The 27904-nt window shown below is 30.0% G+C and overlaps 3 protein-coding genes across 5 annotated transcripts in view; all 3 read right to left on the bottom strand.

Annotated features, from left to right (window-relative positions):
• Nucleotides 1-319: 319 nt before the first annotated feature.
• Nucleotides 320-9660, bottom strand: LOC111037494. Of its 3 annotated transcripts, none has more exons than XM_022320110.1 (6): nt 9534-9660; nt 6801-7007; nt 5966-6071; nt 4367-4495; nt 3083-3233; nt 320-2025 (listed from the first exon to the last, which is right to left on the bottom strand). In XM_022320110.1, exons 1-6 carry the CDS (start codon nt 9658-9660, stop codon nt 1771-1773), a joined length of 975 nt encoding a protein of 324 aa, XP_022175802.1. In that variant the 3' UTR covers nt 320-1770. The 3 variants fall into 3 exon arrangements, with proteins under 3 accessions (XP_022175802.1, XP_022175804.1, XP_022175803.1); XM_022320112.1 differs by lacking the exon at nt 9534-9660 and adding an exon at nt 8542-9356; XM_022320111.1 differs by having other exon boundaries at nt 1771-2025; nt 4367-4480.
• Nucleotides 9661-10729: 1069 nt separating this feature from the next.
• On the bottom strand, nt 10730-16578 carry LOC111037495 (huntingtin-interacting protein K). The gene is made up of 3 exons (XM_022320113.1): nt 16261-16578; nt 16089-16196; nt 10730-10872 (listed from the first exon to the last, which is right to left on the bottom strand). Exons 1-3 carry the CDS (start codon nt 16432-16434, stop codon nt 10777-10779), a joined length of 378 nt encoding a protein of 125 aa, XP_022175805.1. The 5' UTR covers nt 16435-16578; the 3' UTR covers nt 10730-10776.
• Nucleotides 16579-21761: 5183 nt separating this feature from the next.
• Nucleotides 21762-27904, bottom strand: part of LOC111037500 (atrial natriuretic peptide receptor 1) — a 68988-nt gene continuing 62845 nt past the window's right edge. The window contains exons 17-23 of the mRNA XM_022320121.1: nt 26228-26396; nt 24999-25145; nt 24783-24906; nt 24622-24690; nt 24005-24179; nt 23298-23396; nt 21762-22239 (exon numbers count right to left, since the gene is read on the bottom strand). Coding sequence (XP_022175813.1) covers nt 22013-22239; nt 23298-23396; nt 24005-24179; nt 24622-24690; nt 24783-24906; nt 24999-25145; nt 26228-26396 — 1010 coding nt within the window. The 3' untranslated portion in view covers nt 21762-22012. The remainder of the gene's footprint in view (nt 22240-23297; nt 23397-24004; nt 24180-24621; nt 24691-24782; nt 24907-24998; nt 25146-26227; nt 26397-27904) is intronic.

Raw genomic sequence — 27904 nt, 5'->3', positions numbered from 1 at the left:
AGTCGTTATTGATGTCGGCAAAACATAACTTTAGAGGAAACTGCAGAATATCTGTGCACAGCAATATTATGCAATCGCATATTATACCTCTTTATCGAGTAATATCTAATAATATGAACGTTATCGTTTGGCGGCATGCGCTTTGGTTAGCAGTCACGAATCACCTGATATTATTAATGTTATTATTTATTACATTAGTACCCATATAAACGAGAGAAAAAAATCGCCGTTTTTCTACATTAATTATAAGCGTATAGTATACAATATAGATGAAGTAAAGATGTAGGATTTCCAAAAAAGGAAATAATCACAATAGGTATTAGAAACGTTTAGAAATCGTATATTAATTCGAGATTTAACATCAATAAAATATGTATAGGTACATACCTAATATAATATTATACAAAGATGGTTTTTTAACGAATGACGTTAAACAACAATAGTTAAACGTTCGCACTTTATAATATCATCAGTAGGTTGCGTGCGTAGATAATAATAGGCTGAGTACACGTATTAGATACACGCGTCTAACTACCTACGTCTATTATATAGTAATATGGTAATAGTCATTATTATTACTTTATAATATCACAACATTGTTACATTAAATAGGTACTCATATCACTGATGATAATGAAAATATGTAAAAAAAAAATAAAATGTATATGACGCGTATACAAATTAAAACGTGCAAAAAAAAAAAAAATACAAATACAAATACTGAATAACGAAAAAAAAGAACATAATGTAATATAATAATAATTTTCTCGGACATTTGATCACGCACGGGCAAACCCATAATATATTATACACTATAATACAGCGGTCGATGTAGAGACGTATGTACACTATATCGTCAGTCGTATATTATCCATATATGGGCCTAATATATTGATTTAATTCAACCTAAGATACTCATTATTTGATATGACACTTATGTTGTTTGAAAATATTGCTTTTACATAATTTGTAACCTGTTACAAAACAACATTTTTGGAAAACATTTTTATTTCTAACTATTTTGTACCTTTATCATTTTTTAAGTTTTTTAGTCTTTAAAATGTTAACATGCATTATTGTGGTATCTCACATTTCATAGTAGAATATTATTCAGAGTATTTCGATCTATAATAGTACAAATTCGGACTAGTATAGTTTATTGGTTATGAGCATTTAAAGTTTAGAAGAGCGGAGCAGTGGACCAACCATTTTCTCAGGAACCCCGCCTGCTGTAACTCATATAAACTATATTATGTCCTAAATTCGATTCTATACATTAAAGTACTCTTAAAAATATGTCGCTTTGGAATAAGTAACTAAAAACACACGTTGTCATTAACCAAAGAAAAAAAAAATTAAGTAACGATTTAAAGCTATTTAAATAAAATATTTTTCAAAAACGTATTTTTTTTTTTAAAATAAAGAGTATCTTGAGTTAAATGGACCAACCGGTTTATTGTTATAACATAATAAGTGAATTGGTTGAAGGTAATGTGGTACAGTATGAGAAGGAATAAAAAAAAGTGCGCAATACGCACAAATATAGTCACGCGATGTCGCTTAATATTATACATGGTACGAAATACGATATTACAGTATACCCTGGCCCGTACGGATTATACGCCGCTGTGATCTGTATTTACAGAGATCTCGAGACTGCAGCAGGTCGTGCGCACGAGTAAAACCAATCGATTGTAAAACACAATAATAAAGTATATTTTTAATATCTCATGCATATGCGAGCGCGGGTATCTACACGGCGGAAATAGCTTACGCGAGCCTCAAAAACTCGCGATTCGTGTAGATCGGTTGCGTGAGGATTATTTCGTCGTTGGTCCGACCGATCGTGTCTCCAGCAGTGGTCGGTGTCACCGTCGAGACTTCGGTGACGGTCGTGAACGTCGAATAGTTCGGCGGGGCCATGTGCATTTCCACTACGTTGCTGATCGACAGGGATGGGTTAAGGGTGCCCTGCAGGAACGTGCCCGGCCGGCTGAAATGAGTTGCGCCGTACTCGGGCGGTGGCTGACAAAAAAAAGTAACGATATTTAATGACCTGAGAATAAAACGCGCGTTAAGACCCAATTTTTTGGACGCGGTGCGACTTGATCAGGGTTAAAAACTTAAAAATACAGCTACTCTCCTCAGAGAAAAAAATTATTTTACAACTATTATTATATATAGAAACACTGGGCAAGTTGATGTTTTTTTAACTGCCTACCTAGGTTAAGTCAAGCTACCTATGATGTATTATCAAGAACAGAGAAGTAAAAATTTAATTACATTTTTGGTTAATATAGTTAAGATAATAAGTACACACTCTGTTTTTGATTATAATAACATAATCCTACTTTATTTATTACACTAACTGAAAACTATGTGTAGTGTTTATAAATAGTATTTCTATATTAAAGTTTTTCATCCCTAAAAAAATCAATTCACAGTTTCACACTAAACATTACCCAAAATATTTTTAACACGAAAATGATATCGATTAAAATGCAATAACATTAAATTAAAATTAAAACAAATTAATTATTAAATTAAACTTCTTAAAGTGAAAACTTAATTTTTTAATTTCATGTTTATTAAAACCGAATCAAATTAAATGTTAATTGAATGTTATTTGATAAAAAAATTCATCAAGTTAAAAAGTTAAAATAAAATAAACTTTAAGTTTTTAGCTCTTTCATGCCCTGCAGGCGCCCGGCCTTACAGTTTAGGTATATCTAAATATAAATATATATATAATTAAATTACATTAAGACGCGATATAGGAAAGGTTCAAAGGTGTGAGGGTTGTATAAAAAAATTTAATAATTTATCGATGTGATTTGAAATAATAATTTAAGGAATACGTTTTTAACTCCCGAGAGAGTGCAGCTAAACGATTATTTGGAAAATATGAATGGTGAAAAGCACCTCCTCCAGTCACATGGTCACTCCGTTATCGCGCCATTACGAAGTAAATGTATGCAGCCATGGAATAGGTATGAGACATGAGTACCGATGTAATTATGTATTTAGTATTTAGTCTAAATTTTACAAGCACTTAATAATTATGCAATGTGATAAGACTCACCTGATTAGTGTAGTCAAAAATAGGAACTTTACGGTCTTTTTCTATGTCGTCGTAACATGGCGGCCTGTTTTGCATTTTCTGCTTGACGAACTCGTTCAGCGAACTGTCGCTGGATACTCTGCTCATCGAATCGGACCTGCAAAATCTGCACCTGTAAAAATGCCACTAGGTCAAATAGGTATAAAAAAACCCCCCTAAAAAATTATATCCTGTTGAGGAGGTGCGGTAACACCCACAATTTAACAAATATTAAACACGTATAGGTAAATTATATATTCAACTATTTATGGATTTAATTACTACGATTATAACTGCAGGTTAATATAATAATAGGTATCATGATTTATGGTTATTGAATAGTATAATGTTATTATTATGGGTCAGTAACCATTATAATAGTGTATTATATCTTACATTAATACATTATATTAAAAAGCAAAAATTGTAAACTAGTAAACTACAACGTCATGATGTTTGAAAGTCATAATTTAAATTATTTAAACATAGCACCTTTTAAAAAAGGTAATATTTATATTAGTACTCATAGTAGGTAGTTAATTTCTTAATGGCTATTTCTATGAATACCTAAACACGCGATTTCGTCATTCATAGCCACAAAATATTAAATAATATTAATAATTATTGTCATACAAATATAAAGAAATGTATATCATTCTGATATCGCATTATAGTAATATTATAATATTTTTGTTGTTTTTTCAATAATTACTTTTAAATATCTCAATTTAAATATCAGGGTAATACCGCTGAAATAAAAAGAGTAAAATATTTATTTTAAGTTTTGTGCTGTATTTTTACATTATTTGTCAGTGGCGGATCCAAAGGGGGAGGGGATGTAATAGGGTAAATACCCCCCCCCCCCTACTTGAACTTGTTTTATTCAAATTTATTACGTTGTGACTTGTGAGAAATACTAGTTATATTCTGCGTTACAAATCGTTATAACGATAATAACGTAGGTACTCACTAGCCAAAAGAATGGTGATATTAAAAAGTATGTTATTAAGACGTATGAATAGTATGTGTTGGATTCATTTTAATTCCCGTCCTCCCTTGATAAATGTCTGGATCCGCCATTGTTATTTTTTTATTCTAATATATATTATAGGTATTGGGCCAAAAAAAGTAATTTAATTTTTGAAAATTAACTGTCTCCCCCTCGTGTGGCTTCTAGATCAGTTACTGACTGGTAATTATTTTATTCGGAATCGTATCGTAAAAAGCGGATTCTATTACTGTAAATCATAAACGGCACTGTCTTACCTGAACAACGTTTTCCTGATGACCGCGATGAATGTGATGGCGAGAAAGACGAATGCGAACGACACCGAAAGAGTGTTGGCCAGCTGAATGCCCAGCGTCGGCGTGTACCTGCCTCTGTAAATCCCCGAACTGTGTTAAAATGGCACGTGGTCAGATCAACCAACCACGACATTTCGAATATGTGAAACTTTTTTTAAAAGTATTCGATGTAGTATATTAGGTATAGAGACTGGACGGAGGTACCTAATTGCGATCTTTGACTTTGCAGTGGTATGTGTTACGGTTAATGACTAGGTAATGTTAACACTAGGATTATACAAGACCGGCAAGTTAATGATTATTTTTTAATTGAGTTACATTATTTAAAAAATCTAAAGTTAATAGTCAGGTTTCCTAATTTTTTTTGACACAGTTAAGTTAAAAGTTATTTGGAAACATACAATCAACTTATTAACAACATTATTTTTAACCATTTGTTAACTCATTAAAAGCTAGGTGTATAATACAATTTAAATTTTATTTTACTCTTATTATTTAATAAAATTGTGTCTTTTATGATGATTATTAATCGTTAAGACATCATCTAAAGGTCCTTGCAGGCTAATATCGATAGGCGTTAATGGTGTTTGACATTGTGTGGGGAGGGGGATCTATTATGATGCTTTTAATAATAACATATACAAGTCATTAGTTGTTGAATTTTTTTTTGTGGGGGGGAGGTGTTTAAGGCTCCCTTACTTGCTCCTCTGCTAATATCATATAAACTAACTAATGTTAACATTACCCGTAACATAAGGTCATAAGGATCATAATATCATAATATTATATTATTATTAGTCTCATTATAGCTATTGAGTATCAGTCTCAACTCTTTGAAACGATTTTTAAAAACGATAATCGAGCCAATTGAGGTAGTGCCTATAATACATAATACATATGACTTTATGAGACTATTTGGCTATGTATGTGTGCGAACCAACTACGTCACTCGTTATATTATATTAATTATATATGTTTATTTATCTCGATATAATGATATATTTATATATTTATTATATTAATTACAGAGATGAACTTTATGCTAATATATAATATACCAACAGCATTTTTTATTCACTCTGGTAAACATTGATAACAATTATTAATCTAAAACAGTTTAATTATAAACATATTTTGTTAATAGTTATTTTAATTAATTTTATCGAAATATATCTAGTAGATAGGCCAATCGAGTTATTGAAAAAAAGCTCTATGACGTGTAATGTATATCAATGATTTAAATTGGTTCGTTCTATAAATATTATATAATTATTATAATTATTAACTGAGTTGATTAACACAAAATAACAATGCAATTTAAATCAACCTATATAGACTTGTGTTGAACAAGGATATATTATGATAGTATAATAAAGGGATTTTAAAATATTAGTTTCATTTTTCATAAAATATCGTCGAAATTGCCTATGTACAATTTTTAAAACAAATTATATTATAATACTAGTGCAATATTATAGTGTCGTCTCATATCCGAATACTTTTATACTTGTCAGCGCTTTGTTAACGTGATAATGTCGATTTATTTTGTATCGTACTCACATACATTCTTCGTCCATCCCAGGTCTGCACACGCACAATCCATTGAAGCAAAACGTGGCATGTGGATTTTCACAGCATTGTGTCACGGAGCAACTTTCTTGGAACACTATATGCATATATAAAGGTACAATAAAACGACAGGGGACAGGGTACTAAATATTATACTATTATCGTGTTATACGTTGTTGTATTTATCGTATGTATCATACTCACAATAGAGTAAAATCAAAAAAATGTTGCCTATTATTTGATTTATTTTATTTTCAAATTAAATGTATAGAATGATTTGGGCATGTGAATAAATTAATGATACGATGTTGACAACTACTATGAAAACTACCCTCTTAAGTGGCAAATATGACCCAGTGGTATAATATGCTTTCTCAGAATCAATGTCAACAGATATGTTTGAAACTACGTGAGAGGAAATCATCTCAATAATTTTATTTCAAATAAAAAAGGATTCATCGACAAAAGTAAAAATAAAAATGATTATTTGTAAGGAAGAATATTCGAAATTCAGTTTCAAAATACTACCCCCCCCCCCCCTAAATAACTACATCAAGAAAAATAAATACACTAAATTGATATATTTGACAGACGACAGTACTTAATGGTTAATACAAACAAAAATTTTAATTTAATGGTATAGATCGTGTAAAAACAAAATTTAAACAGTTTGAAAGTTCTTCCAACTCACGGGGTCACAGGTACAATGTGCTCTTTTTTCTGCAGGGAGGTATTTATAGGTGAAAATAATAGAGGTACAAATCGGTACATGGACATTGAACGTATTCTTTCATGAATCGGATAAAATCATAGGTATACGACTTACTTGAACATAGGCGACAATAGGCCGTCGAGGAAGTCTTGTTGAATACCTGATAGAAACTTTCGTCGCACATGCACAAGTGATTCTCACACCTAGTGAAACCGAACGCGGCCGGGCATTGTGAGCTGTCGTTGCAGTGGTGCACGAGCGGTAATTCCGTTAACACCATACGCTTTAAATTTGACGGTTCGCGTGATACGTCCTCCGCCGCTGCAAAATTTAACAAATTTTATTTTAAAATGGTATGATTATAATAATTACGAACACCCGCGAATACAATATGTCTAATCCTTAATTTGCGCCATAATATGGTTTATATCTATATCTATATGTCATAAACATCAATACATTACATAAAGAATTGTAAGATTATTATTTTATACGTATTATTGTTAGAGACAACTGAAATACTGTTTAAAAATGGTAATGACAGTTTAAAAAATCCAAACTAAACATCTTGTTTAAAAGAATTGTGTCGGTATTTCTAAGTATTTGATATAATATATAATATATATGTAGGTTGTCGGGTGTCTTGGGCGGCACGGCCGTCGGCAGACGAGGCTGTCACAGGACAGTGGAGGGGAGAACTTGCCGGACACTAAGTGTAGATCGGCGGCCGAAAAAACCGATATAATATATAACATATATATATATATATATATGTATATTTTTTATTAAAATAGAAAATTTAAAATCTGTAGCATAGTATATGTACAATTTGCAAATAGGATAAATGATGGAGAATATATTTACATGAAACTATATTTATGAGGACGAAGGCTATCTAGTGACCGAACCCTCAAATGACATTATGGTTATAGGGATTTAGTAAATCCCTGCTCCGTCGTCTTTTTAGCCGCCGGGTGGGATTATCTGGCGGACACAATTGGTGTTGGTGGCTAGTTTAGATGAGTGAACATTTTGTAATGGCTGGATGCAACTGAGGTAATAGTTTACATTTTGAGGTAATTGTGGAGTGAGTTGTTAGTTACATATCAGGGTTAAGACTTTAGTAAACGGAGAGTAATTGATTGGAATGTTTGAATTGTTTTTGTTTGGGATGGGTTAGCACAGCCCCATATCCGTATTTCTTGAGTCCAAATTGGCCTTAGCATTAACTTATAAATAATTATTTTATTGTTAAGGAAAAGGTTTGATTTGAGAATAGAACGGAAGAGGTATAGTTAACTGTTAAGTTTTTTGTTGTTGTTGCTTTTAAGTGAAGGCCCCGGGTGAGTCGTTTGTTCAGGATCAGGCCCAATGTATATATTTAAAACACTTTTAGTCAAAAGTATTTAAATGTTAATATAGGTACTACAGAGCTATTTATTATATATTGCATAACATATATTTAAAAGAAAACAATTTTTGTAAAACCCAACATCACAGGCCTTGGCTTAACGAGAGCAAGACACATATTATACCTACACCCTGCGGCTGACACCCATTCATTAGAGTAAAACAACTTAAGAAAGTGGAGTTTTTGATCTATTGTGACTATCAATACCTATTATGGTTACTTCATTTTAAATTAAAATTAAACGTTGCGGTCATCAATGTTCACCAAATCACCCCTCTCCCCACCAAATACTATATTTTAAATATAACAAACTTAATTTGATACTATGTAGCTTATATTTATGCAGGTTACACATACTATTTGCCTAGAATTTATCCATTTTGAAACCAACTAATTTTTTGGGCCTAGAACTGGGCAAAATCACAATAATATTGGATTACTTACCAAATGTACACCTTGTGCTGTCTAAATCAGTTATTCTTTAAGACATTTCCTTAAAAATTAAGAGCCCACAAATTGGGATAGATATCCACCCATATTTACACTTGGTGTGTATAATATAATACTTATGTGTACACTCATCAATTGATTATGCGTCGCGTTTTTTTGAATAATTATCATATCGGATTAACTACATAAAACCATAGCTATAAGTATTTGCTTATTGTTGCATAATACATACACGAAAAGTTATCAACACGCAGTACGAGGGTTAGTGAACTGCCACAGCATTAATACCTACACCTATTCATCAATTTAACATAATATTATAATTATTCGTATGCACCCGACAAAAATGAGGAGACACTTGTGCACAGCGCGTACACTTGCGTTATTAAATATGCGCAACAAGTAAACGTGTTCGGTTCAAGGTCTGAAATCTTCAAATCGGGATATTATAGGTATTATAGCCTATAGGTAGGTACTCTGCTCTGTAAGCCCGTTCGTTTACACGTCATATACTGACTAATTATAAAATATGACACTCTACCTCAGGCTGCATATTAGCTGTATAATTATTTGCAGCTCGGTGACATTTGACGAACTTCACCGAGGCCGCATAAGCTGAACTTGATACACTTCTATTATTCGGAGCGCTGATGAAACCTCGCTGCTCTATTTTTTCATAAGCTTTAATATCCGCACGAATAAAATGGTACTTACACTGTATGATAAAAATATCTATTATTAACTGGGGAGGCTATAATTGAACAGTCGAGAGGGTTTAGGTGTACACCGAATTACCTATTAATTTATACATGATATATATCTACATCATAAATTATTACAATATAGATATATTTATAATATAGGTATGATAAAAACATTTTCTCGTATAACTTTTCAACAGGGAAACAATTTTTCGAAGGTTGCTGAACGAGTATAATTAACGACAATACGATTTATAACCAAGTACACAATGAAGACTGACTTACCGGCTTCGTTGTTGTCCAGTGACTTCGACTGTTGCGTCGCAGTGGCGGCGGAAAACGCCGAACAGACGAACATCGCGAATGTCAGGACCATCGCAAAGATCATAATCATCTGCGGTGTCGTCGGCATGACAATAAAAAATAATATAATAAAGGCGAGTGTCGAAAAATAAATAAATCACATCACACCGTCGGATAACCCTGCAACACTCGGACATGCGTACGCGTTTATTTCGGGTGGCCAGAGCGCGACCTGTTGCTTACGATGGCACGATGTGGGTAACTGCACTATATTTTAAAATATTTAAAACTTGTACCTACGACAGAACTCTCGTTGTCGAGTGGTGCTATAATATACAATGAGTCGATGAGTATATATTATAATATATCGTGATAATATTATTATTTATTAAATACACATGAAGTATACGCGCCGTGAACCGGTGCACATGTGTACAATAATTAATATTTCACTGCTCTCTATACATTATAATAATAATAATAATAATATACGGAGACGACTGACGCGGAGGAAGGAAAACTCATAATTGGCCTGTAATCGAGATAATAAAAGTCGAAGAGCTCCGAACGATGATGATTATATATATATATATATATATATATATGTACACATAAGTTTATGTTTTGTACATAATATATTATGCATAAGCATTAGCACATAATATAAAACAAACAGTTAAAACACTGTTACAAAAGGTTTTTGTCCGTTAGATAAGTGTTGTACTAGTGTAATACGTATTATAGCATTGTACTACGGTACAATAATAATTCATATTAAACTGTATTAATAATAATAATATTTTAACACGACGTGTGCTGTTTGTGTGCAAAATATTATTATTTTGATATAAACACTAAATGCACTCCGATACCGTGTCCGAGTAAAAAACACTCAGCAGTTAGCAAATCCGAAAAAGGTATAATATTATAATAGAATAGGTTACACTGACACATCAGAAATCACATTGTATAAGCCGTAATATATATATATATATATATATAATATTATGTTACAACGTGATACATCGTGAGTTTCCGAACGTAATTGTTATTTGATGTTAAACAGTTTTTTTTTTCATTATTTATTTATTTATTTACTCGTGTCGTTTGAACATTAGTCAATATTATTTACAGCGTGTTTCGTATATAATATATAATATGTAGAATTTTTTTTCGTAATTTTTTTCCTTTTTACTTAGAAAATTCTAAATTTTGGTTTATGTTTTCAATTGGTCAATGCAACCAAGGCCTTGACGACGTCCCCATGACATTCTCTTAACGTCCTCTCGGCCAGCGTTTTCGATATTTCCATTTCTCGTATCTGTGAACAAATATAAATACATAATTTTATCACTTAAAATGATATGGACCGTTATAATTACACAAATTATTATACATTATATAAAATTATCAATATTATTATTGTTGTTGTTGTTATTGTGTGCGATTTACAATAATTAATAAATACCCGTCGGTAATCTGATGGCATCGAGGTGCCGACGTCAATGTGGCTAATGGCTATGAGTAACGGAGAGTAACAATGTAAATAACCCGATACGATTTGGTACTTAACGCATGCGCCGTGCACCGTGAGATCATAAAAGTATTAAGCAACGACTTAATGTACGAACTATAAAACATTTATGGTTAATACTATGATAATAATATGTTAAATAACGTTTTTTTTTCTACAACGATTAATAGTAATTTATGCTTCTTTATATGCCAATTAATTATAGTTAGGTAAGTATAAGCTATACCTAGTACAACAGTTTTATACGACAGCTAAGGCTTGAAACAATAATTATGATTAAAGAGGATAATTGTATAATATTTATTATTATTTAAGTATAAAATCACAAAAATGTAGGTATCGCTCTATGCGATGATGTAGTATTAAAAAAAGAAATTTCAAATTACTATTTAGATTTTCAGACGAAAAAATTAGAATACAATATGAAATCTATTGAAATTTCCATTGAAATTAATATCTAATACACGATCGTTTCATGTTTAAATTGGTTTATTATTTGATAATAATAACACATAATACTGCTTTTTGATCCAACAAATAAAATTGTTTTGACATTTACAGCAGCAAAACTACAAAAATTAAAAACTGAAAATATTAATAAATTAATCAAAACAAGTCAAAATATTTTGAAAATTGTATGAAGTAATAAGTATAGGAAATGATAAAATAAACATTGATGTTAATATCAAGTTTTTATACAGTTATTCGTTTTTTAATTACAACAAAATAGGAAAATCATTCCATGAGAAATCAAATGAATCCAATGTTGTAAAAGTTTGGACTTCTAATACTCAAAAAAATGTAATATGACTTTCCAGTCGAACTTTTTTTTTGATAAGGGTAGACACGCTTATAAGAAACCATGTATTAAATTTTCAAATCTTCTATATAAAAAGAAAAATGTTTATGAATTTCTAATTCATAATAGTTAGACAATTTTTGAGTATTTTGTCAAAACTGGAAATTAAGACGCACATAAAAAATTACTATGGATTTACGATCAACTTTTTTTTTAATTTCCACTAACAACAATTTACGATGAACCTTGTATTACATTTTCAAGTTTTTTGTGTGTGAAATTTTTTTAACGACATCAGTTTAAAAAAAACTAATACAAATCAAAAATCTCATATGCCTATAAATATAGTTTAACACGAGTCAAAATATTTTGAAAATTTTATGTTGTACAGAAAATGTTCATATAAACATTCAGTAAAAAATGTTAAGTAAAAGAGAGGGGTTCACATTTGAAAAACAGAAATTTGTTTTACCACAAAACACACTCCATGAGTAGTACAAAAAAATTCAAGAGTTTGAAATCATGGTCTTTGAGCATATTTAAAAACTCCAAAAACCAGAATTTCAATAAAAACAGTATTAAAGGAAAAAATGGGGGTGAGCATACTTGGTGAATCATCCTGTACACTTAGATAATAACTAAATATATAAATATATATTAATAATATTTAAATACATTTTAATCAGTGTGTTTTTTTAAACAATAAACATACACTGGTTTCAAAAGTATTGAACATTTTTTGAAACAATCAGTTTAGTTTTATTACCTGAAGCATGATATATATATATAATCTGAAAATTTGCTAGACTAAACCGGTTTAAAATTATCCTATATTATTCAGCACTGGGATAATGATCTATGTAAATGGTCCAAACACCCGGTGAGTTATTTTTCACACTGGTTTGTTAGCCAATCAAATTTCTAGAATGTGTAAACATCAAATATGTTTATTCTAAGCATTCAATTTATAATTCAGTGGTATTTTACTAATTACTAATCTTAACTATATTTTTACTATATCTTAATTGTGTCACAGTATGTAAGACGGCCTAGTATGTTTAATAAGTTATAAATTATGTTATTTTAAATAAACCAATCACAATAGGTTAAATTATCTATCATGTTATTAGTATGAGTCAGAGAAAAACTAGTCTTAGATACAAACACATTAGTTAATATTAATTTTTAGAGTTTCAACTATTGAATTGCATTGGTACTTAAAAAATTAAAAAGAATACTACTAGGATAAGTATAAGTATTATAACATTTCACTTTTTTCCAGACATAAGTTTATAAATAATTATAATATACTTAATAATTTATAAGAACACTGAACACACACACACACACACACATATATATATATATATAAAATACTAATTTATAAAATGTCATAATTGATCAGTAATGAACATAGGCACATAGAAAGTCAAGTAGGTTATATTATGACCTAAGCAAATATTACTTAAAGATTTTGATCACTAGTCGTCATATCTTGAATGATCATGCATTTGAGGTTTGGGTATTCAGCTGGTACATAGTCTTATTAGTGATATAACTCATAAAAAACACTTAAGTACTTACATGTTTTTTTAATCCATATTGAATTTTAGTTATCTAAATTAAACTTCAAAAAAACTTCTAATATTATGCATATTATGTCATTAAACAAAAAATAATAAATCTACTAAAGTACCAATTCTATAAATTCATATTATGATTGATAAAATTTAAGTTAAAAGTTTAATCTAGGCACGGTTAAATAATAATTAAAATTACATATTATATACAATAGTTTTATAAACATTAACTAACAATTCTTCAATAAAATTATAATCGAATTAGTAAAGTATAAAAATAATAATAATTTATACTATTTTAAATATGTTTAAATACAACTTAATAAATTATTATAATTATGAATTTATTAATTGTGTATAACATAGTGTGACTAAACAAAAATTTAAGAAAATTGCTAAAGATATTTCTTTCTTAGGTAGCTAAAACTGTAGATTATTTAATCATTTGGTTTTAGAATCTGAGATGGTTGATGGAAGATCATTAAGGTTTTACAATAGAAAGATATGTTAATATAAAATATATTGAATTTTAGAAAAATACTTCCATAATAATTTATATTTACTTTAATCTATTTTAAATATTTAAATATTAAAATTTAAATCTTGCAACAATGACCATTGAAATTGAAAATTTTATTTTAATATAATGTAGTCTTATTAAGTTTTTCATAACAAATAAAATATTGGTTATTTTTTATCAATAATTGTATTGCTTATCAATACAAATTAATAGGATGCGTTGACTCCATCTTACTCATGCATAACATATAACATTTTGTATTCAGAAGAATACTTTTTACTTTGCTATTTTAAATATTTTAGTGAATTGAAACTTTCTGTGAAATTTAAAGCCAAGAATATTATCAAGGACTTCACATAGGCTTTGTTTATACATATATTTTAACATTAGAACAAGATCAGCATTTTAAAATTCTACGACTATTTATATTGTAGGTATATCTAAAACATTGACGTATACAATTTTCATATTATTCTAATTATTATACCAAACGCAAATAAAATATCCTATTATTTAAACTCCCAAATATTGAAAATATAAGTTAGTATGATAGGTTATAGTAATAAGGCTTATATTTTATTAACGGTTGTTTTGGGGTAAACTAATGTCAAATATTTTTTTAGCAGTTGGAATAAAATATATGTCATAATTTATTGGCACCTAATTAAGAACAAATAACCATACCACATAATAACCAAAATAATGAATCATTGGATCATCATTTAGAAAATAATAACAATTATAAAATAAAAACAAATAATATAGGGTGCCATGATCAGCGGATAGATTTGGATCATGTGTTACTTGTTTATGGTTGGCGGTAGAGAAATGGGCCTGTGACCATTGTGTTGGTTGATTGTCAAGTTTCAGTTGTCATCATGTCTTGGTCCATGACAAGGCTCCCAGTAAAGGGGAGCAATGAAGCTGTGGCTCCCTGCTTTAGATGATGGGTATTATACAAATACTATATTATTTAAACTACAGATTTAAAATCAATGGTAAGGATAACATATTTTTTTGTGACTTATGCCCGAGATTTTTTATCTGTTTAAATTAAAGTCGGCAAAATAATAATATCCAACTAACGTACAATTAGTCAGATTAAAATGAATTTCAATTTCAATGTCGTAACAATTTAAGATTATAGACAGTTGTAAAATAATATTACATTTTTAAATTCATTTCTGCAATAGGTATTTCGATTGTAAAACCTAAAAATAGTCATAATATTTGTTGGGACTTGTATCTGCTGTCTGCATGGCTCAGGACTGCGCAGACTGCACTACTATGATAATATGTCCATATTACAAAATATATTATTAAAATATTATATGATATGGTTATTGGTTTGATTATGATAGTGACTATATTGTTGACTCATTATTGAAATTGAAAAGACCATTGTCCAACTTGATATTCTTTACGGTTTACTTTATTACTTTATAATTGATTAAGACGTTTAAGTTATTATTTTAATTTACTCGGTAAAATGTCCGACATTGTAAAGTGTTGAAACAATAGAAAAATAATTAAACCCAGTTTTGATAAAATCAATTTTGTTTTTTGGTGAAACTATGTATCCTATGAAATTTTCACTGAATGTTTAGATTTGTATTTTAAATACACCTAACAATTTTCAAAATATTTTCTCTTTTTGAGCCATTTATAGGCATAAGAAAATTTCAAATTGTATTAGTTTTTTTTAAATTGTTGACAATACAAATTTTAGGTCGGTCGAAAAACTTGAAAGTAAAATATTTTAATAAATATGTAAATATTTTTGATAGTATGCATTTAAAATATGGAAACCTTTTTCATAAAAGAAACTTTAGATTAATCAGAAAAAAAATGTACTTTTTTTGCTAAAAATTATAAATACCTACCTATCTAATTTGAGAAAATATGAACCACAGTGTGCTAATAACATTATATAAATACACTAAAATACTACTATGAAGTATTAGAATACATAGTAAACAAAACATAACATTATTTTTCGGTTACCAATGTTACCAATCATGTTCAAATAAAGTGATGATATTATGCAAAAAAATATAGTACGTCTCACTCTTTAACCTAATGGCATTTGAACTTATTAACTTACAATCAGTTCAACATCAGTCTTTTTTATGGAGACCTTTTGAAGTTCTTTTTCTTTTGCTATTTTGTCTGCCGCTTCTTTTAACCTCCTGTCACCAATAATGGTCATAGCCTATTCAACAGATAATATATTTTTATATTGCTCACATGAGTTATATAAATAGTGTACTAATTACTCCAGATATGTCATCAGTCGAAATGACTTCCTTTTCCTCCGCATAGTCAGTCACTTTTTCTAGATCGGCTGCTCCGCTGTCATATTTCACTGTTTTCTTAGCATTCACATCATCTACATTGTCGGTTTGTTCGTCGGTACCGCCGACACCGTTTACCGCTGGCTCTTCTGACATTATACTACCGTTTAGGAACGAAAAAACTTCAAACAACTATTAGATTGAATTGAAAAAATCAAAAAACTGTGTTTTTAAATTTAAATATTTGAGATATTACTTTTATGCAGCACGAGAAGTCACGAAGAAAGCATGATAATATTATGTTCAGTGTTCACTGATAATCATTATCACAACCGTTGACTATCGTCCGCCCGCCAATCGCATTGACCCCGGCTATTCCAATACATGAAGTTAGTGACAATAACCTGAAACCATGATTAATCACGATTACAACTTCTAACAGCGGCAATCCGTACGTCTTCAAAACAATTTTGAGTATAGAATATAGATTTAATTCTAACTATATTTTCTATTTTTTATTTTAAATCAATAAAAGAAAAATATTTTAAAAACTTAAATCCAATGTATGCATCAATTAAAATCTATCCTAAAGTTATTGTAACTGTGATTTTTTTGTCCAGAAAACTTGTAAGTGAATTTTGCAAAACCAGAATTAATAGTGTTGTTCGGAACAAATGCACTTTACCAAGCCCCAGTACAGGGGGGGGGGGCTATTTGTAAATCTCGAAAAATAGTATATGATATTGGGAATTGAACCACAAACTCTTATTTTATGAACACACCAATCACCAGAGCACATAGGCAGAAATCCGGGGGGGGGGGCTTAGCCCCCAATAGTACGTCGAGCACCCTCCGAAATTCCGACAGTTATTGTGAAGGACCCAAGCCCCCCACTATTTAGGTTCTTTTGAAAAATAGTAGCCTCAATATTTTCAATAGATTTTAGCCTTTTCTAAGTAACTCCTTTAATAATGGTTTCCGTTAAAAAATGCATAGATACAGTTTTAAAATTAGAATTGACAAACCAAACTTTTTTCTAATAAAACCAGTTTTTATTATTTTATTTATCATAATTTCTGGAGTATTCATATTTCATTATTTTTTAACTATATGAATAGCGAGTGCCTATACTAACAACTAACTTCTAATAGATTATAGATACCTCTATCAATTTAAATATACTTCTAAAGTTTCATTCGAATAGTTACCAAAAATTGTATTTTTTATCTATGATAATGTTTGGCAACTGTCTACGTAAGTTTATGAATTGATAAAACGTATATTACCTACCAACTGAGTTCTATGAAATATATCATATAAAATATATAGGAGTTCATACATTCATATTAATTTGAACACTTAAATGTTGAATGTTTATAAGGCATTACAGTGTGTCAGTGTAGGTACAATATGTATAGATAAACATATCGTTTTACATTTTGAGACATATTTACAATACATATTTCTATTTAGATTCTTAATCATTATTAACAATAACTGCATTATTATTAAAATAAATAACTAACTTTATAATTAGGTTTATATTTAGTATTTACGAACCTATTATATTGATTTTGTCTTTATCAGTATATAGGTAGCTATACGACCTTTGTATAGATTTATATAATGATAATAGGTATAATTATATGCTGAATAGCGTAATATATTATATAAAGGTAATAATATCAATTATCATATATTATTTAAGTTATATTACCTAGTGTTATGTTATTTATTAATATATTAAATGTAATAATTATGAATGATAGACAAAATAATAATTATTATTCTATAAATAATTTATTCAATATTTTAATAATATTTCGAAATGCTTAGTAAAAATCTTCAAGGAACTTATCTAAAACTAAATCTAAAACTTACATATTCTGTTTGTTGTTTAAGATGTGTGTCAAGACGTCAAGTCATTTCCTAGACGCATTTTCGATGGCTGTTAATCGTTTTTACTGACTTACTTTAATTACTGACAGTGTTCCAGTGATTAAATATACGTAGCCAGGATGATCGCACTTAACGTTGATAAACGCAATACCTTTACTATAATACCTAGTTAATAGAATTATAAAATATATATTCAGTGATTAGAACTGGTGATTCACTATAACACATCCTATAAGGTAGGATATTATCTGCTTTATAGATACTGTCCAGCCCCAATGGACAATGGGCTCTCTAAAATTTATTATATGGAAAAATGGACGAAGAATGATCGGTCGTTCGTTATTAGAGTTAAAGGGAATCTACCGCAAAGTATAAAAGTTTTGGTTTTAAATTACCCATCCTTTAAACGCACAACAATGATAGTAAAAATGTACCTATATTCATTACTCATACTGTTTCATTTTCGTTTAAGTATGTCAGTCGTATAGGTACTCGTATGCTCTGGACACTCCGCGTACATAGTAGGTATATCTGATTGATATCATTTATCGCCTTATCGGCACTTAAAACACTATAAACGAGTAGATATCCTAAAAAGGAAATCTCTGAAACTAAATACATTACTCTCATTAAAACAACTCATTGTGTGTAATTATTATATAATATGTCTTTATGTTATTGTATTAAACAAAATATAGGTTATTAAATCACAGAACTCAAACTGAAAAAAAAATTTAAAAAAAATGCATTTTAGTACCTATTTTACAAACCTAATCAAATTTGAGTTTTCAAATATGATGAATAGTACCTATGCAAAATACATGTGTTATATAATAGGTAATAAAATATCTTTTAAATATTAATCACATGTACGTCATAACTCACAAAGATATCATTTAATATATGCTACTGCCTCATGACTAATCTTTTGTGCATTTTTTCATTTAGTTTAATTAATCGGTTTTAATATTTATTGGATATTTTAATGGAATTTAATATCAGTTGCAGTATTGGTATTAAACGGTTATATAATATGATTATATTTTATGCGCACGTTATACATTTGTTGATTGAAATGTGATTTAACTCCCAAATAATGTGTCACAGCGTTTTAAGTTTATGACACTTATAGGGTGGTTTCACTTGTAGCGAATGTTTGCGGTTTTCAATCACCACGAACATTTGATTACAGACTAAACAGCTACACATATATAAGTCATAACGTTTTCAAACTATAATAATAATCGACTGTATAGAAGTCACAATCGTTCGTCAGAAAACAATCGTGTTATATTTTGGGGAAACGTCTGCTGTGGCCTGTGGATATTTAAAATTACATACCTATGCATTGTTTTGATTGACTTAATGCACATAGCACATCGCACATGTACCTACTGCGCAATAATTCCGTTAATGCGAATGTTCAGTCACCAGGGTCGGACTGGTGTGCAATAGACATTTGGGTCAATGAGACCCCGATACATAATACAAAATATTTTGTTAGTCCACCATCAGAGTTTGTGAATTACAGACAAAATATCAATATGGATATGGCAGGCCAACTCGTGTATAAGTAGCCTATACCCATGTCCAAATGTAAAATAATAACTAAACAATTTGTCGATATTTGTGACAATTTGAGACTTAGTATAGTAACTATAGTTAGAAAATGATACCTGCACCCAACATGATAAATCAAAAAAGTTAAATGGTTAAACTTCTCCTTGAGTCTTGTCAAAGTCTCCCCGATTGCAAGATTCGTTTCTATAGAAATATTCCTGTGTTTACTGAGACTTTGTCAAAATAGCCAGAAGAAGTTTTCCACCTCAACTTTGTCAAGTACTCTGTAAGTACGACCAGAGTAAAGAGTCAAAAAATACATAATTTTTTGGTTATTTAATATTCGGGATGTCCGAATACACGTTTAAAAGTGTCTAAACGCTGATTATCATCGATCAGTGCGACCTTCATGATCTCTCACCTACTCTAACAGACGGTCGAACGACATATTACATTGTAGCACACTAGCACGTGCCGTAGAGACAATAAGTAAAAGTTATTACATGGTCTCGCCAGTAATGTTGATTTATACGGAGTTATATTCTCATATTTGATATAAATATAATAAAATATATTATAATATGTAATATGTACCTACCTACCTACCTATACATTGTGTACCTAAAGTGAACTCTTAATATGATACTAAAATGCAATATAAATACGACAAAGGTCAATGGTGCTTATGCTCAAACACCTATACCTATATTTATATACACGTGCGATAGAACGTAAATATTAATAACAAAATATATGAATATGTTAGCTTAAGTTTGTGTACCTAAATGTATGAGGTTGTGAGAATTGAGTAGTTTACTAATCAAATTGAAATTTGCACTACCTGTAGGTGTCCCGGTACACAGAACAAATTAAAGTGTGTTTCTATTTTAAAAGTGTGTGTTCCACTCTAAAGAAAAAAAAATTTTCCCATACAATTTTAAGTACTTACCTATACTTTTAACAATCACTATGTATGCGAAAAGATAGGTATTCCAAGAAATAAAATACAAAGTTTTTCCATTGAATTGTGTTTGAAAATGATATGTTCCGGTTGAGTTGCTAGCTAGTCTGATGAAAGTATATAATTTTTTTAATAAAAATGCTTAATGTTTTACGAGAAACATCTACAGTTTCTGATTCGATTACCTGACCTAAACAAAGTAATGATTTATTTCATTAAACATTTATATACTTACTGTAAACCAGAAAATAATCCAGCTGCATCTTTTTTCCATCTCTCAACTTTTAGGACGCATTAGGTTCGTCTTTTACATTCTCACGGCATGCGTTAACCAATTTATATTATTACTGTACAATTTACCATCTATTTTACTTTTTCAGCGTTTGTAAACTCGAGTCGTACTTTGTTTTTCGTTTTTGGCATTTTTTGTGAATATTATCTAACTAAACGGAAAACGACCAACACTTACGCACAAAACTCGAAGCGTACTCAAAAACAGAAAAAAGTTGCAATCAGTCACTTCTGAGTGTCGTTAATTTAATGATTGCATAACTGTATTATGTTATCCTTGTGGGTACCTATAATAGGTAGGCGCTTAAACACTTAACAACTTTCTGCAGTTTTCCATTGATTACACTTGTGTGCAATAATTATATCAAATTATTATCTTTAATATCTAATTGTAGACTTCATGTACGAAATAGAGATTTCCCATTTGGATGCATAGGATATAAAACTTATAAATTAAAACTATATTATACAGTCGGACAATCGACTGTTGGTAAATTGAACATTGATATCTCGAACATAAAAAATTCTTCTTCAAACGCCATAACTATTAATCGATTACTTTTATTTTCGTCCTCATTTAACTTCGAGTTACCGAGAGTTGTCTGTGCAACATTTACGATGGTTGCTGATGTGATTATCCATTTGCCGCACTGATGTGTATTGTACTGCATTATAATTTATATGAGTAATATAATATAGAACTTATGTAATACAGAAATCTATTAAAATTTCATAAAATACATTCAAAAGCGAATAACATTATAGATAATAATTATTAATTAAAAGCTTTTGTATTTTCTATACTGTGTAATAATTGGTAAATAAATTATTACAATTTCAGGGTTGAACAAAAATACGTTTAATGACAATTAGTAACTCTGCTTAGGTAAATGCGTTGCAAATGTTTTGTGTACAGTAACCTCGGTGTTATCGCACTTACAGTGACAGTAACATAATTTACACTTTTATTATTATTATTAATTTTTTGTATAGAATATTAATATAATTATATGTATATAGTAACTATTTGCTCAACTCGGGGAATATCAAGGGGTAAGGGTTGTTGGGGTCCAACGTGTCCGTGCTGATTGGTGTTGGTGGTCTCGGGTCTTGTTCGGTGCAGCCGACCAACCAGTAGGTGACTACCGCTCCTTTGCCCTTTAGTTCCACGTCACCTCTCAGCTCCAACTTGAATGTTTGAAAAGTGTCCAGTATGTGTTTGGTGGCCCAGCTCACGTGAATTCTCAATGCTGTAAAGTATAATTTTGATATGAACAATTCTATTGTGCGTGTTATTACGTCTGTATGTATAGTCAGGGCCTAGGGGGTTATATTTTTTGTGTGGGGCATAGTGTACAATATACAATTGTACATTCACACCAATGTTTTGTGAAACAACTTCTTTGGAATTCTAAAAATAAAACGAGAGTGCCGATAATATGTATTTTAAATTTGATATTGTGCACTTATTTCGTATTTTTTTTACTCTTGAATGTAATGGACGTATTAAGTACGTAGGTAAATATTGGTAGAGATGCATAAACATAAAAATATCTTCTCTATGACTTATAATATAAGGTTAAATATTTGTATTTTTAATTATTAATATACTAAATATACTAGCAAGCAAAATTGGAGAAAGAGCTACATAAAACTAAAAGAAAACTTGTACAATCCTTTCGAAGAAACCATCCATCGATGACACTTTAATCTTTTGTTTATTTATTTTTCATTTAATTTGGATTAGGCTGATTAAGGATTGTTATCTAGCGCCATTTGCGCTTAAAGCCAAATATAGATTTTCACGAATAAACTATTTTATATTATCTTAAATATAATTAGATAGTTCTATTAGTTGAAAAAGTCGGTACACAATACTGTAAGGGAGTAATTTGCACTGCATAGTGCATACAAAGTGTTACGTTTTCGCCAATTTAGTTTTGATGTAATATAATATGTACTTACATAGATATTATGCATACAGTTTATATATTATCTATAATTGGTTTTAGATTAAAAATCATAATCATTAAAACATATTAAGATTAAGGTTAAGGTTACTTATTTTAATGTTTTCATAACTATTTGTTAGAAGTTGAAAACATTTTTTTTATTAATAGTTTTTAATGGAAAATAAAACATAGTTGACTTCTATGGATAAAAATGATGTCGCTGTTACGAGATAAGCGTAGGTATTTAGACAGTGTGCTTGGTACGTGATTCATTGGACATGATCTTTTATTTTACTCTTCGTCCTATTCAGACAATATTATTCATCAATACAATAATAATATAATATTGTACTCACGTTCTCCAGTCGACTCCATTCTGGATGCGGTGTTAACGGTGTCCCCAAAAAGACAGTAGTGCGGCATTTTCTGGCCAACAACGCCAGCGCACACGGGTCCTAAAAATGCCACAAAAGTAATTGAAATCACAGGATTAATAAATACTTTAAAAAACCAGACATGTTCTAAGAATATATTAAAATCATTGTCATAATTAATGATGGCAATACAAAATGATGAATCGCCACTAAAAACATAATTTGTTTTTAAACTAAACTAAACTATTAGAATGCAATTTAAAGACTATTATAATATAATATAATTAATTATTATAAACTCAATAGTATATGGTATTTTAACTAAAATAGTACCTATGTTTTATTTTAACACACATTTCATGTTAATTGCTGTACTATTGATGTACTATTGATGTACTATATTTGATACAATGCATAATACTATATGTATTGTATTTTGTTGATTTAATCAGTGGAGCAGTTATAATAAAATGGTAATATTAAAATTATTGTATGAACCGTCATTTAGTTGGTTAATAAATTTGTATGAAAAGAAAAATGAAGTGCCTCCTCATACAGAAATGCATAACATAATATTAACTATAATATGATCTGACTTAAATTTTTTCGTATGATCTATTTCGAGATACAACAGTAAATAGTTTTAATAAATATGAATAGGCGAGAGTATAATATATCGCAGTCTATACCTGTATGAATTCCGATTCGAACTTTGAGTTGAGCATCGGGCTTATGTTGGATCGTGAACATTTGGACGGCGTCTAGAATAGCTAAAGACATGAGTGCTATTTCTTTGGCGTGGTTGTCGCCGTTTCTCTCTGGCAATCCAGAAACGACCATGTAAGCGTCCCCGATTGTTTCGACCTAAAATTCAATTATTTGTTTATTCATTATGGATCTGCGGGGCGTGCGCTATTTACATAATATTATTATTTCAGTAAACGGAAACGCGTGGCGGCCTCACCATTCAGGGCTTAAAGCGTTGTCTGTGGAGGTAATATTTTTTAAGCAGTGACGAAATAATATTATAGTATATAATACTGCCATGGTCGAAAATTCAGTAGTTAGGTAGGTACCTACGTCACGTACAGGCTATAAATTCCATTGTACGAAAAGCGTTTGGAATAATAATAAAACAGTTTTGATTATATTCACACGTAATAAGTGATTTAAATGAAATAGGTAATATTGCGGTTATAACTTCGTGGTTAATACTAATATTTGTATCATCTTCTGACCGAAACATATAAATATAGGGACATTGTAGTAGATTATATTATAATATTACCATTTTCTCGCTCATTACCTTATAAACGTCGTAGAACCCAATGATCCGGTCAAACGTGCTGTACAAATCATTTAAAAGGTTTACCACCTGAAAGTCAAAATAATAGAGGTTGATAAATGTTTAATAATATGAGCTGTTGTACTAGGAGAAACACATTTATTTCAATATAATGATTATACCTGCATCGGAGAACTCTGAGCACAAAGGACGGTGAAGCCAACGATATCGCTAAAGTACACTGTGACGTTTTCAAATTGTTCGGGCTTGACCATTTCGCCGGCCATCAGTTGTTGAGCGACAGGTCTGAAAAAACAAAAATATTCAAAACATTATAAGATAAAAATTCTTAAGCGTAACAAAAACAGTTATCAATATAATATTATAATTTATATGACCTGGGTAATACTTGAAATAACAACTCTTCCGATCGACGTTTTTCTTGGCTCAACTGGTCGGTTTTCTCTTCGACTAGGGCTTCCAAGTTATTTGCGTACTGTTCCATTCTCAGCACCAGGTCATCCATTAAATTTTCACAATATCCTCTGTAATTAAATAGTTTTATTGAGAAATGTGCACTGTTACATAGCTATTATATTCTATAATACTCGGACGTTAAACTAAATATTACACAATATTATATGCATATAATATCAAGCGTGTGTCTTGTTGATGAATAAATACCTACTTTTTTAAACTATGTAAGTAGTTAAATATAACTTTGAATAAAACTATTAGAATTCATAACTTGTGGTATCCTGTGTCTTTTTGTTTAGATGAATGTGGTATTTACTTTTTACTGCAATGTTTTTAATATCATGTCAACAATCAACATGGCTATCTCTAGATATGTTGTTCTTACATTTTCCATTGCTCACACGGTGCTTTATTGATAACTTAAAATAACATATTATATATACACATAAACATTTACTTATTTTTCATTATTGATACAATGATACATTCCGATCCATACAATAATTATTGATTTAATACTCTGAAGACGGTAAATATTGAATTTGATAGCTTTCCTCTTGTCCCAAGTTCAACTTTAAATTATATATACTTCTCTGTCCTCTTGAAGGTCACAATATTTAATTTGGAAACGAGTTCCTATACAATATATAGATACAGGTAACTCTCTCTGTTTGTCTATTTCCTATAGCTTCCTGTCTCATAACACGTACAGATAGGTTCTTGGTTTCTTCTTTTTCGACATCATTTCGACGGATTGTTTTCAGGTTCTTTTACCAGTATAGTAAATAACTGTCTGGCTTTATGTTTATATATATTGCTAGGCATTCGCGAAGGTAGCTTATGACGTGTTCGTAAAATGTCTGACATTTACATTGGGCAGAGTCGCGGTTCTGCAAATAAATACTTGCAGCAGTTAGTACAAGGCACATTAATGTCTGTTTCCTGTTAACAGCTAGGAGACCCCAATATTACGAATCCATAACGAATATACAGACGTAGTCGAGTATAATATTATGTAACCCACAATACAACCTACCCGTGCCAACTCGAAAATGTATAAATTAAATAGGTAGATATCGAAAAATTAATAACAGTCGTTCATAAATTACGTAGAATTTATAAGGTGTGAAGTGAGATGTATTATGGTTACCTTGTGATTTGCCGGACGATACTTCGCATGATATCGAAGCCCGGTCTCTCTTCGGGCACGTCATTCCAACATCTCTGTATGAGTTCGGACAATGGTTCCGGGCAATCGTGTCCAGATATGTCAGGACGGAAATACGGTTCTTCGCGTAACCCGACTCTTTCCAAAATGTCTATTGTCATATTTGAAACGAATAGTATTATTATCACGAAAACAATATTGTTTAAAAATGATGGCAATGAAATAAACTCGTGATAACTAACTCGTTCATAATATTATATAATTAATCCCATTACATCGTATTTTTTGTTCGATAATAGTTTAAATCATTGACTTTAAAAATGTTAACGGTCGAATAGTATAACATGCAGTTAATTCCACTTAATGCGATCACTGAGTAATAGACAATAGTATTAATGTTTATTTGCACCAACAAAAAAAGCTATTATTCATAAGTTACAACTTATTCAAATTATAAGTTTCATGTTTGTCATGTTAAATTAACCTTGTAATGGTGTCAACCACCACTTCAAGAAGCACTGTGCAACGGATAATTGAATCACTTTTTTAGCTTTTATGGCTTTAAAAGTTAAAATCACAGCTGATTGTAATCATAATATAAAATAGTGTTATTTTAACGTGACACGTGTCAAACAAACTGCAGATACCATAGTTTAATTTCACCACAAAATAAAAATCCCTAATATGTGTTTATTTTTAAGGTGATAGGGAAAATAAATTATAGTTTCTTTTCATATATTATTATGTTGTATGGGATATTAGAATAAATTGGTTAATAGAATCAAACTGACCATAAATAATGTGATCACAATATTTGGTGGAACTCACTAGATGTCATACTGATATTGGTAAATTATTTTACTTAAATATGTCCATATTATATATTTTGGTGTCCCCGGCTTTTCATCGTAAATAATTTATCCCACGACAATTTATTTATTGCAAATAATAGATCACAATAGGTAATTTATTGTAATAATTAATAACAACTTAGCGAGACTATAGTTATCACAGTGTAAGTATATAACGCAGTATTTTAATATTATTAGAGATAAAATGTATTAATAATGAAATATTAAAACAAAAATAATAACAATTAAGCTTGAATAATTACAATAACATAAAATTAATCCTAAATTACATAATACAAAAAAAATAATAATAATAAAAACAATTGAGCCTACCAAGTACCAAGTTAGAATAGTATATTATGTGTCTAAATTTTATTACTTAAAACTTATTAGCTTGCAATATTTGAAATTCTTTGCAATGCCAATAATGTCTGAATATCTACCTATCTAAGTTATACTAACAACGAAAAGTAGCGATTAGAGTTCAAGTGTCAGTTAAAATGTTCATTATGACTGATTCACTTCTACTGGCGATGCTTTTCATTGAACAAATCGTTCATCGTGTGAACTCTCAGATCAGCGATTTACGGTCAATCATTTTACAATAATTTGGTCTTGGCGATCAATTATTGTCTTTTGGTAAAATACTAAAATGATTGCAATTGATTGTCGTGAGGTGAATTATTTATGATCAATCTTAGTATACGGTATTATACTTATAACTATTAGCTATGAATCAGTCTACTGATGCTCAGATATAAGGGAAATATGAGACATTTAAAAAAACTATTCAATCAGACGGTATGGC

The sequence above is a fragment of the Myzus persicae genome, unplaced genomic scaffold (genome assembly GCF_001856785.1).
Source record: "Myzus persicae strain clone G006 unplaced genomic scaffold, MPER_G0061.0, whole genome shotgun sequence".
Lineage (NCBI taxonomy): Eukaryota > Metazoa > Arthropoda > Insecta > Hemiptera > Aphididae > Myzus > Myzus persicae.
The sequence above is the reverse complement of the archived record's forward strand: the minus strand, read 5'-3'. Positions and strand labels throughout refer to the sequence as shown.